Below are 13,135 nucleotides of genomic sequence, written 5' to 3' on the forward strand. Positions count from 1 at the left end.
ATCATTCGTCAGAGGGCGTGTCCAGACGTGAGTTCGTGGCTGACGGAGAGTCCCTGTAACGAAAGGAGAGACAGCTGCTAACGAGGGAAAATGTCCGCGGTGCCCGATGGGAAGAAGCTCGTCCAGAGCCCCAGCGGTCTCCGTATGGTGCCTGAGAACGGAGCCTTCAACAGCCCGTTCTCCCTGGACGAGCCGCAGTGGGTCCCGGATAAAGAGGTGAGGCAACGGGGGGCGGATTTGTGTTGACAGCGAGAAGCTATCGAAGCTGCGGACACTTGCGACAAGCTAGCTAGGACGGTAAACAGAGCTTATTCCGGTTAAGATTTTCAAAATAAACGCGCTGTTTGTGAACTGAAACGACTTTAACAGAATTGAGTTAAAAACACATTTTAATTACAATTAATTAAAGATTATGTGGTGTTTGTTTGTTTGTCTTGATTGGTGGCCTTACTTTAACGACATTACATTTAAAACAATAATGACACTTCAGACAATCTCACACTTATTGTACAATTTCCTAGTTTTAGCCATAATAATAATAATAATAATGACACAAGTATTTTGCTTATGTTAGTAACAGTAGAACTTTATAAATCTGATCCTAAATATTCACTCTTCGGAGGCTGTGGATGAGGTTTGGGACTGGATTAAACTAAATGAAGTGGTGGAAAGTTACAAAATGAATTTACTGAATTATGTACTTAAGGGAAAGATATGAAAACTAGTGGTGGAAGAATTACTCAGGTCTTTTATTTATATAAGTAACAATACCACAGTATAAAAGTACTCAGTCATGCATTTTAAACTATACATACGAGTAAAAGTACAAAGTATTGATGCATTTATGCGTTTATCGCTTTAAAGATTGTATCTGGTGAATATGCATATTATTTAAGTTATATACTGCTGGGGAGCTTCATTTATGTTCATTTATTTCATTTATGTTCATTTTTTTGTGTTTTGTGGGTGAAGCACTTTTATTTTCGAGGGAAAGCCTCCTGACATCCGGTTCCCTCCGCGCTAACTGTGGCTAACTTGATGCGCCGCTGGACATCGCAGGCCCCAGGATTGCTAGTAGCTACCTGCTATGCTAGTAGCGGCTATACTAGCTGCTTTCTGTGTGTTCGTGTCAGTAAAGCGACAGGAGGAGGCTCAGGGAGGCTGTGGCTGCTCTCAGAGGCACTTTGACCAGACAGACGCTGAACTACAGCCAACACAAGTCAATAATCACTCTGCTGCTGGTTCCGCCGCTCAAGATTAAAATGTAAACGGTGAATAAAAGCAACAGGCACGATTATGACTGGTTGTAAAGTGGTAGAATAAATACTCACAGGTTTTATTGAAGTAAAAGTAGCAAAACCAAAATGGAAAACAACACTATGCAAGTGAAAGTCCTGCTTTCAGAATTGATGAAACAATTAGTATAATAACAATTAATTAGTGAGTCTTCATAAAATTGTTCTGCAACTATTTTTTACAATGGATTTAAAGATATACGAGGATATATAGAAAGTATCTTTTCTGAGCTGCTGTTGCACTTGAATTCGCCCCGACTCGGCATGTTGTGTAACTTCCTGTTTGTCCTCTTTCCTGTCTTCCAGTGCCCGAGGTGTATGCAGTGTGACACCAAGTTCGACTTCATCAGAAGAAAGGTCTGTTTCCTTTTTGGCAACACGACACCGTGACGACAAATCACAGCTTTATCTGACTAAGAAAACAGAAACAGACGAGGGACTAAGCACTCACGTTAACGTTTGTTAAAGAAATGAACAACCTTTTTATTAATCAGTGCTGAGGCAGCACAAGTGCTTCTTTTAACAAACCGCCTTCACACACAGGTATTCCTTGAGTAATATGCAGTGTGTTGTGTTTAACGTGACAACATTATATTATCATGATTACATTAAATGTGACTGTAACTCGTGTTTCCTGCAGCACCACTGCCGGCGGTGCGGCCGGTGTTTCTGTGATAAGTGCTGCAGTAAGAAGGTGGCGCTGCCTCGCATGTGTTTCGTGGATCCGGTGCGTCAGTGTGCCGACTGCAGCCTGGCCTCCCAGAAAGAGACGGAGTTCTACGACAAGCAGATCAAAGTGCTCCTGGGAGGTGAGGAGCTCCACAGTCTCAGTCTGTAGTATTAGTAGTCAAAGCATTTGTAGTAGTAGTAGTAGTAGTAGTAGTAGTAGTAGTAGTAGTAGTAGTAGTAGTAGTAGTAGTAGTAGTAGTTTACGAAGATATAAAACAAACAAACGCTCACATGTCAGAAACTGGAACCAAAGAATGTTTTACTTTTTTATTTTCTTGACAAATGATTAAAATAGTTAATCAATAAAATAGTTATTCTTTCAGAGCAGACACTCTCTGGGTCAGAGACCCGGTGCTGAATAGAGCTTTGACATCTAGCCAGATTTATATTAAAGCTTTTCTATTGGCGGTTACATTTGGGGGTCTGGTTTTCTTTTGTGGGAAACATTTTGAATGTTTTTAGGTTGAACATTTGTCTGCGCCATTATTGCCAAAACACTCACGATGATTATCTGTTCGCTGTTTTTCAGATCAGAGCTGAATGATTTTGAAAAAAACATCTTATTGCGATTATTTCGACTGATATTGAAGTTGCGATGTGATTTGTGATATTAGAGGAGATTATTCTCATTCTGTACCAAACAAAGATGTTTTCTTAAGTCTGTAGAATGTGATGTGTGGGCCAGGACATCATCTACAGCACCACGATAACTAATCTAAAATGGTATTTCAACAATGAATGAATATTGCGCCTCCTGCGATTTGAATATTGTGATTTCTATAAAACTAAGATGCGTTGTGCAGCCGTACTCCAGATGTGAACACAGTTGAATGTTCCCGTCTCCTCTCTTCACCCACATGTGGACTTGTGTTCTTGTGTTTCCAGGTGGAACCTTCGTCGTCACTTTGGGAACGTCGGAGAAGTCTGAAACCATGACGTGTCGCCTCTCCAACAACCACAGGTGAGCTTTAAAAACACAAACCGAGGCTCTGTTGCTCCTGATGGACGGGAATCCGACACACTGAGAATCACACAGAAAGTTTTCCAGTGTCACTTTGTAAGTGTCTGAGAAATAAAAAGGCTCCGAGTCTCCTGATTCTATTCATGGAGCAGGCAGCATTTATATTTTAGTTCTTAAAGTCACTGTGAATCGAGAAATACTCGAAACCTTTTACTTTTTACACCAAAAGATTCAGACTGTTGTTGTTCGTCAACCTGCTTTGATTTGTCCTTTATTCATTTATTTTCCTTCTTTCTTGTCTTTCACAATCCACACGTCAGGTATCTGTTCCTGGACGGTGAAAGTCACTTCGAGGTGGAGTTGTCTCGGATCTCCAGCATGCAGATTTTGATGGACGGGTCGAGTCCGGGAGGTGAGAAACATCAGAATTTAATTCATGTTTGTGACTCTTTTGATAAACTAACAAAAATAAAGCCTTTTGGATCTTTTTCTATTGTTTAAATTCCTGGAAGTTGTTGTGTCTCCATGTTTGGTTTCCTTGAGATGAATCCACTCAACAGAGATTTCCTGATCAACATTTTACACAAACAAACTCTTTGTCCTCTGCTGTCTCTGGTGGCTCTTCCTCTTCCTCGTCTTCCTCTGGGCTCAGAGAATGACATTCACACTTACACCAGTCTGCTGGACACTCAGTATGTCTCTGAAGGTTAGCTTTGGTTCACTCCGGTGTTTGCTCGCTCATCATCATCATCATCATTTCCTTTTCCTCTTTGTTTCCAGATGTGGTTTCTTCATCTTGTGTGCATGCCTGAAATTTAAACCGAAAGAGATGTTTTTACGCCTCATTGAGTCCCAAAAGCATCTCGGTGGAAAATAAAACACAAATGTCAATAACGTTTCCCTGTGCAGTGCATGGTTTGTCCAGTCACTCTTCCTCTCTGTGTTTTCTCACAACATGGTGGCAAATTATCTGATGTTTTTTAGTCCCGTCTACACTTTCTAATTTACTCTCATCGTTCTTTTTGTGCGGCATTTTATTTTGAAAAACGTCATGCGTGTTTTTCTCATCCTTCAATTTACCCGACGTCTCTTCGTTGTTGCATCTGTGTGTCTCTTTATTCATCATTTCTAAGGCAATGCAAGTTTACTTACACAACACATTTCAGCAACAAGTGCTTTACATAAAACATAAACAAAAATTCATTCAAATAAAAATTTAAAACTGTCATTTAAGAGCCAAGACAACATAAAATAAAAACAAGCTCAAATAGAATAAGACATGTTTTAAGGTCGGGTTTGTTATTAATATTGTCGAGGGAACAATAAAGTTTTGATTCTTTGTGTTCACTAGACATGAAACTGTAACACACTCTTCTCGTTTTCTTCAGTTTATTATTCATTAAATAATGTTTCTATTGAGCCAGAAGAGAGACAAGTTGTTGTCAAACCTTTGTTTGTGGAGAAATAACTTTAAAATGTTGAAATAACTTTCCTCAAAAGTTCATCCAGTCTGAGCTGAAGACTTAAATCTTCTTCTTTGCTGCCTGAAAGACAAAAGACACAAAATAAATAAAACAAATCGGCTTATGTAGTTAAATCCATCAGTCTTTCTTTTGTGTGTGTGTCCATGTCTAACTGAAGGTGTGTGTGTGTGTGTGTGTGTGTGTTGTGTGCAGGAGGGACGTCGCACGCTAACGGCATGCTGCTCCACTTCAAGCCGATGGGCTCCCAAGACGCCCAGCAGCTCCGCATGGAGGCCGACGACGAGGACAAGAAGGCGGCCTCGTTGTGGTTGGCTGCGATGCACAAGGTACGACTGATGCACAGCGAGCTGACGTTGATGTCTAACTGTGCAGATTGTGTTTGACTGCAGCTGTTGATCTAATGTACTCTCACATGTCTCCTCGCAGGCGGCTAAACTGCTGTATGAAGCTCGGGACCAGTGACGTGCAGGCAGTCCACAAGACTTCCCTCTGGGCAGCACACACCCGGTCCCACCGGGGGTTTGGCATCGTTTGGATTTTTATTAACGCCAGTTCTGATTCTGCTTATCCGTCTGATTCCTCATCGGTTCCTTGATACCAGTTCTATCATGGTGATTTATATACAGAAGGAAACACTTTATTACCTCTATAACCAGTACTTTGTACATCTTGTTTACCACAAATACGCTGATACTTCTTATTATTTTCTCGTCGCATTGGTCAGAGCTCTTTAATCCCTTTTGATTTAACACATAAATCAGGACATGCAGCATTGTTTCTACATAAATATGGAACAAACTTTTGTTCGCCACATCATCCTTTGATGCTGTTGAACGTTTCACAGGATGACAAATGTTAAATGTGTCGTTACACCTTTTCATAACTTCACAGAGATGCAGTAAAACGTGAGATAGAGGCACAGTTGTTTTAATCATTATATGCTGCAGTTATTTTGTGTCATCTTGGGTTTTATTTCCTAGAAGAGGTGATGAGACACTTCACGGATCCCTGTCGGGATAATTCTTTTTATTTGACCGACTCGCCACAGAGGTCAGCTAAGCACCAAGTAGAGGCTGATGGATACGTGACGGTTGACCAGTTTGAACGCGGATCTTCCAGATGAAGAATTGTCTCACGCAGGTTAAAGAACAAAGAGTTTACCAGGAAACAGACCAGAAAGGGGCGAGTTCTGAGCAGGAGTGAAAGGCATTCTGGGAAATGTAGGATACTCTAACTGAAGCAGGAGCCAGAAGAGGCAGGGTGAGGAAGATTTCATGAGAGAATACGTCCTGAAATGCAAAGAACATCACAGATGTATCCACAAAATAGTTGGATTTGTCCTTTAAGAGACAGCAGGAAGTTCAGGTGACACGTTTCTGTAAACTTTTATTATGAACTCTCCTCTCTGCTACAACTACTCACAGATTTAAATCTTTAGGCCTCGGCGTCTGAGGAAACGACTATTCACTGATTCGAGTGAAGCTTAAACGCATAAATAAATGCTTTGAATGTAGTTTCATGTATTGAAGTTTTGTATGAGCTATTTTGTCAACTATTCCTACTTTTAACACGAGGTACGACGTACTCGCATCGTTTTTACCGCTGACGCATAGTTTTTGTAACATTTGTAAACAGTAATCACTTTTGTCCCAAACAGAGTTTTTCCCTCTTTTTATTTTTTTTGTTATTATCGTCGTAACAGCCAGGATGTGAATTCATCACCTTCCATCATGTTGAGTTGGGGGGGGGGGGGGGTCCGTTTGGGAGCTAAGTTGTGCTTTATTAGCTTTATTTCTTAACTATAAGTACGATATAATAAAAATTATTTTTAGTTATGACCTCTTTATTACCTTTTAGTAATTACCTCTCTGTCTGATAAATAGACTTTATAGAGAGGCCAAGTCCCGCCCATTCCGGTGGACCACCATGGGAATTCTGGGAAAAAATATTTACGGTAGTCAACGATCAGAGACAAATAATTATTTCATCGTGTTTCAATCGTGCCTTAAATTACACCGACGATATTTGTCAAATTTAAAAGATAATTTTGCAAGTCAAGGAAGTGGCAGTCTGTCGTAAAACTGACTTATAAAGAAGAAAATACGTAATTAGAAAGACTCGACGTTGGATGAAAACACGTCCGGTAACACAGCGTGACATTTGTGCGCGGAACACCGCTAAGCTAGCTAGCTAGCAAGCCGAGCTAACGGCCACGTTGGTGTTGCACAGTGAGCGAGACGAGAGATGTAGTTCAGTGAGCGGTTTCACACAAAACTAACAACAAACTACGTCTTTCTTTACTTGCATAATTATCTTTTAAATTGACAAACATCAATTGTGTATTTCATGGCAAAATTCAAACAGGATCAAATAAAATATTGTCTGCACATCTCGGTTAATAAGGTGGGACGCCGGACGAGGAGGGACTTCCTCTCTCGATAGTAGATCTCATTAGCTCGTTCGTTTGTGGCGGAGTCCGCCGTTATCTGTTACTTGTAACGTTAAAACTTTTCTGACTGCTGCTGCGTCACGTTAAAAGCATTCAGCTGGTGAAACATGGCGTCACTCTAACGGTGCTGCACGAGAGGCACAAAGTCAGAGTTCAACTTCTCACAAAATGGAAAATGCCGAATGGACCTTTAAGTCGAAATTTAAACATTTCTTAACCCAAACTATCCCCTCATGCAAGGTTGCTCTAAGTTTTTAAACTGAAAACCTTTTTTTTTTGGTGAACAATTTTGTGAATTTTGAATCACTCAAGATTTAGTTTTTTAACACGTTTATAATGTTGAAAATATGCTTACGCATGAAGTGTGTTTGTATTGAGATCAATATTGTAAGAAATAAGTGTCGTAACACAAAACATCTGAACTGCATCCTCTTACTAGATTTTTTCGGGCCGAAGACGACCGTGAGATGTGGATGAAAGCTCTTAAAAAAAGATATTAAGACTTTTTTTTGTCAAAAACAGTTCACACTTCAATTTTAAATGCACGGTTGCATTTCAGTTGCTAACACTATGTGATGTATTTTGCTGAGATTACCAAGTATCATCTTGCTGCCGTTCGTGTCTTCCCTGTTTTTCTCTATAAACTTGAAGAAACAACTTAAAAGCAGTTTAATGAAGAACAGAATTGGATTTGTTGGCATTTTACCTTTTTTGTGTCAGACATTCAGCACCTCCACTTTGTAAGATAAAGTTTATTTTTATACGCTGCTCACCTAAGAAATAAAATCACTAGTTGTCCTTTAGTTTGAGGCTCCGTGAGGTTTTTCTCGATGGTTATCCAGTTGAGTTCTTCCATTACAGACCTGTTTGTTATGAAGACGCATGTGATGGCTGCACAGTTGGGAACACAAACGATCATATTGTCCTCTGTAACTGAAGTCTAAAGTAATCCTCTTCTTTAATTCCTCCGCTTGTCTTCTGGCTGCCTGCTGCACAGTTTATCTGGCACTAAAGAGACGCATCATCGTTCAGGTTTTAACATCTAAATCCGGTGATATTGGCAGTTATGTTCATTTAACATTTTTTTAATTTGCGTCTTTTCAATCACAATCACAAAATCATCAAAAACACAAGTTTAGATGGATTTCTACAGTTTAATTCAATATAATTACATTTTTTACTTCCATTTAAAGCACATTTGCGCGGTGCAGCTTGAACCATCTCAAGATCACTGTTATGCCAACATGTGTAGTTATTTATCAGTGATGGTTCATAACCTGAATGAATCTGAGACTCGTCTATATGATCATACTGTGACGTTCTCTGTGCAGCTCTCAGAATGTCCTCAGTTGTTAGTGGATGCAGAGGTTTGGACTCAGCCAGTGTTTGTAGCTGCACTTTAAAGCCCAACCTGATTACTGTCCTTTTAATCCCAGCGCTTCATTTATTACAACGCTTCTGCACACTTTGTTGGATTATTCTCTTGGGAATAAAAATCGAGTGTTTGTACATTTGTTGTGTCGACTGTGTCTTTTGGAAAAAGTGGATTTCAACAGATAAACAGAAGCGAAACATCGACTGAGATAAAAGTCTAAGATTCCTGAGAAACCTTTGACTTCTTTCATCATACTATCATATAACCTTTTCATGACTTTCTTCCGACCTGCGACATTGTGACTAAAATCCAGAATGTGTACTTAAAGTATTAAAATAAGTCAGTACTGTTATGTGCTACATGAGATTATTATTACTGATGCATTGGCGTGAAAGCAGCATGTTGTAGTTGTGCAGTTTTAACTTACAGGTGTCAGCGGCCGCTGGCGGCCTATAATGACGTCAGCATTACTGTAGCTCAGTGTTCATCTGTAGCTTTCCCGCTAGGTGCAGTGTGCTGTGATTGGTCAGTGGGCGAGCACGTGCCTATCACGAAATTCAACAGCCAGCTGAGGCTGATGGGTACTGAATCACATGTGAGTCACGTCAGCCAATCAAAATGCATTCTGACTGAGTTGAGCTGCACCATGACACAAGGTGCTGAGAGGAAGAGAAACACTGCAGAGGTGAGCTCAACGTTCAAGTTGTGAAAGTAAAATGTCACTCTCTCTGAGTCATTAAGGAACGACGGTGGATCCCACAGCCAGACCAGCTGAGAACATTATATTTTCCTGAATTTAGGCTTTTGCATTCTCTAAATGCTCGAGCGTAAACAACTCGGACCGAACTGTTTAATACGAGACGTACATAGTTACAGCCTTAAACATGTGCTGTGGCGCCACAATGTGGTTGTAAGGTGGTATTTCAGCTGCAGGACAGCAGTGAAGGCCCAGGTATAAAATGCACGACCCGCCACTGGTAGCTACCCATGTTATTATACTGCATCTTTTACATATCCTGTACTATATTTATAATGTTCTATATTACGATATTATGTTAAAGAATGAACTTTTCCTGAACTTCTCTGATATGTCTACTTGGTAGTTTGTGTATCCAATGGTTGCTGTGAGTGGATATCTTTTGTTTTATTATTCTTTTTATTGAGAGGGAAGGACAAAAAAAATTTATCGTCTTCAAACACACATACATATACTCATCTGTATGCCAATACACTTGTCTCCATATTTACCCTTCAATCAATCATTTCGATGAAACAATGAAAGAAACAAAAAGCATATAACTGCTGGTGAGGGTCTGGTTTCCGGGACATGAGACATATGGTTCGACTAGGAACAACCCGAAAAATCTACATTGAGCCGCCGCCCTATGGGCCCACCGCTCGAAGGGGTATGCGGAGGGCTGATTGGGTAAAAAGGCTAAAGGGGATTCTCTGCTGTGTGAGTTTTCATGTGTACCTTTAGATCTCTGTTGCGCTTAAATCTTTTGTCACAAGCTGAGCAGCAGTAAGGTTTCTCTCCTGTGTGGATTCTCATGTGTGTCTGTAAATTTGAAGACTTGTAAAAAGATTGCTTACAAACTGAGCAGCTGTAAGGTCTTTCTCCTGTGTGGATTCTCACGTGTATCTTCAGATTTCCTTTGTTGCCAAATGTTTTGTCACACTCTGAGCATCTAAATAGTTTCTCACCAGCACTACATCTTGAATCACTAACATGGACTTCATCAGGTTTCACAGAGTGTAAACCTGACTGAGGTTCTCTGGTCTCCTTCCAATCACTGTCGGAAGATTCTCCAGTCTTGTTATCAGTATCTGGTTCTGGACGTCTCTCTGGATCTAAGTTCCTGTCTAGTTCTGGTCCTCCACAGTCCTCTCCATCAGCTTCTGTTTCCATCTGTTCAGTTTGTCTTTGACGCTGTGAGGACTGAGCTTCCTCTTCATCATCTTCACTTCCAGTGAATGAGTACTTGAAATAAGCCTCCTCCAGCCCTTGAAGCTGCTCTCCCCCCTGACTGGTCCAGTGTTCCTCCTGTTCTTCTTCAATGTGTGGGGGCTCTGGGTCCTCCTGGTCCTCTTTAATGTGTGGGGGCTCTGGGTCCTCCTGGTCCAGACTGGAGCTCCACTCCTGCTGCTCAGCGGGAACCTCTTCTTTAACCACCAACAGCTGCTGGACGTCTGCTGGAAAACAGTAAACACACACAGAGACGTGACAAATAAATATTAGTGTTGAGCAAATAGTCTCCTGTAGATACACTTTTTTTTCCTGCCATCATTCCCTCACACTCCCTGTGCACAGTTACCAAACAGACATGCCGACACAAATTGTAAAGACAACGCACCAGCAGCAATGAGGTCATCAATAGTTTACATGGCAAAAAAGTGTGGCACTGCCCAACATTGTTAAGAAGTATTCAAAGAACCTGCATCAAGTCCGGCTGAGATGTGATCATGTGGGCAGTTATAGTTGACGAATGTACGTAAACCTGCCACCGTAGAAACAGTGGATAGAACCTTCAGAAGCAGCCACAACGTAACCGTGGACGTGCATCAGAGGTGCGCTCCGTTTCTGAACCAATAGCTGATCCCAGGATGGTCCCTGTTATCATTGATATATTTTAATAATCCTATTGATGTTAATCATTTTATGATTATCAATAATTTAATTTTCACACTTGCCAGTCACCAAACCAGCTCCTGCCAGATCTGAACACATGAATATCTACATAGGTCTGTATGTGTCACAATAACAAGGTTTATCTATGTTGTATGATTGTTTCATTCATTCTATCATTGATCAGGTTGTTCAGGATATGTTCATGTGACCATGAACATATCAAAGAGAACAAACGTGTACTTTAAGTGTAAATAAAGTGAACCCACGTGCTCTTTGTATCCGGACTGCAGGGTTGTAAACAGCGTCCAGTAGTTTCTGTTGTTGCTCGTTCTGCTCTTTTGAACGATTGAGTTCCTCCTCGTACTCTGCTATCGTTCTTTCAAACAGACCAAATATCTCTTCAGCAGCCGCAGTTAGTCGCTGGTTGACTAAACATCTCAGCATTTGGACTTTAGACATTTTCACTAAACTACAGAAACTTTTCCTCCAGACAAACTCCGTGAAACACGGTTTGCTCACTCTGGCCTACACTGTGTTACTGGTTACGTTCGGGTCCGTCTACTTCCTGCTAGCATGCTAACTTCATTAGCTCCGTAGGACACCAGGAAACAATCCACCAGCGACAGAAACGTTTCCTCCAGACAAACTCCGTTAAAACACCGTTTACTCTCATTAAACTCTGACTAGCGCTGTGTTGATAACTTCCGTCCCCGTCGGTCTGTTTCCAGCTAGCATGCTAAGCTAACTGCAATAGTTTTATAGACTACTGGGAGATGAGTCTTCTGCGTCTTCTTCTTCTTCTTTGAGTTTAATGGCGGACTACAAACCAATGTTTAAGGTGCATACCGCCACCTAGTGAACCGGAGTGTGTAACATCATGACGTTATGACAGTTATCATTTAAACACAATAATAATTATTTATAAATTCAAGAAAATAATAAAAAAGGAAAAATGATAATAAACCAACCAGAAGTTATATTGTTGATTAAACCCGTTCCATTCATAAATTAAATGAAGCCCTTTTAAGCTGAACTTGTTTGTCCCCTATCTCTAACAGTCCTTTGATGCTCCACTCCCTTCCTGAATCGATCACTCTGCCCTTCAGTCTTTCTCTTTCCACACTGAACTTCCTCCACTCTATCAGCACATGTTCAACACTTTCTTTACAGTTGCATATCTCACATTTATCCCACTCTGACTTTTTCATGATGTATAAGGTGTCATTGAGTCCTGTATGTCCTAACCTTAATCTACTTTTACTTCCATCACTTCTCACTCTGACTGACGTCTGGATTTTGTTATAATTTCTACACTTATTGTCATTATTCCACATTTCCTGCCAAGATGTAATAATTCTTCGCTGTATTACTGATTTTGCTTCTGACCTCCCAAAACAAATTTCTAAAATATAATTTTTGTTTAATGCTCGTTTGGCAAGTTTATCTGCAACCTCATTACCGAACACAATACGTGATAAACTATGCTGTGTTATGTGATTTTAATACTGAACACAATATGTGATAAACTATGCTGTATTATGTGATTTTAATACTTAACGCAACATGTGATAAGTAAACACGTTATATTTGCGATAATTACACATAATTCTACTTCCAAAATATTGAATGAGACCACTATGAACTGTGGTGCCTGTGTTATATTTGTCAAATATGGGGAAATTATGAAAATTATAACATAGTATACATCATACACTATATTACATGTGTGTTATGTGTCCTTACGTAATCACATATATTATTCTGATGTACATTGTATATCTAGACTTGTCTAGTCTTTAATTGCTATTGTTAAGTTATTTGACTTGTTGAAAATACGTATTTTTTATTTTAACATTTTCATACAAAAAGAACAGCATAACTTTTGAAGATACAACCGTGGTTTGACTAACTCACTCTGCTGAAGCATCGTAATAACTTCAAATCAATAAATCAATGAATGTAATACATATATTTTTTATTTAAAAGTATAAAGTAGCACAAAATGGACAAAACATTTCCTTCCTTCAAGGTGAGTTTAGGGGGTTTGTTCTCATTAGTAAGCATACTTCATAAGGATCCCCCCTCTTTCAATATTCCTTAACTCTTTATGTTTGTTTATTCAGATATTTTAGTGAAGGAGCCCTCTGACGTTCTGTGTCCGGGGCTTTTATTGTGAAGGCTAGAACGGAAAGGGTAAAAAACGGAAATGCGCT

At 40.0% G+C, this 13,135-nt stretch overlaps 2 protein-coding genes across 4 annotated transcripts; one reads left to right on the forward strand and one right to left on the reverse strand.

Moving 5' to 3' along the window:
• Positions 1–45: 45 nt before the first annotated feature.
• Positions 46–8,427, forward strand: zfyve21 (zinc finger, FYVE domain containing 21). Of its 2 annotated transcripts, XM_079286887.1 has the most exons (8): positions 46–216; positions 1,602–1,652; positions 1,936–2,104; positions 2,910–2,985; positions 3,306–3,397; positions 3,638–3,691; positions 4,662–4,795; positions 4,896–8,427. In XM_079286887.1, exons 1-8 carry the CDS (start codon positions 91–93, stop codon positions 4,929–4,931), a joined length of 738 nt encoding a protein of 245 aa, XP_079143013.1. In that variant the 5' UTR covers positions 46–90; the 3' UTR covers positions 4,932–8,427. The 2 variants fall into 2 exon arrangements, with proteins under 2 accessions (XP_079143013.1, XP_079143014.1); XM_079286888.1 differs by lacking the exon at positions 3,638–3,691.
• Positions 8,428–9,462: 1,035 nt separating this feature from the next.
• Positions 9,463–11,694, reverse strand: LOC306790537 (uncharacterized protein). 2 transcript variants are annotated; one of them, XM_079286886.1, is made up of 2 exons: positions 11,189–11,694; positions 9,463–10,483 (listed from the first exon to the last, which is right to left on the reverse strand). In XM_079286886.1, exons 1-2 carry the CDS (start codon positions 11,379–11,381, stop codon positions 9,729–9,731), a joined length of 948 nt encoding a protein of 315 aa, XP_079143012.1. In that variant the 5' UTR covers positions 11,382–11,694; the 3' UTR covers positions 9,463–9,728. The 2 variants fall into 2 exon arrangements, with proteins under 2 accessions (XP_079143012.1, XP_079143011.1); XM_079286885.1 differs by having other exon boundaries at positions 9,463–10,486.
• Between the last annotated feature and the right edge of the window lie 1,441 nt (positions 11,695–13,135).

The sequence above is a fragment of the Melanostigma gelatinosum genome (assembly GCF_949748355.1).
Source record: "Melanostigma gelatinosum genome assembly, chromosome: 16".
Taxonomy (NCBI): Eukaryota; Metazoa; Chordata; class Actinopteri; order Perciformes; family Zoarcidae; genus Melanostigma; species Melanostigma gelatinosum.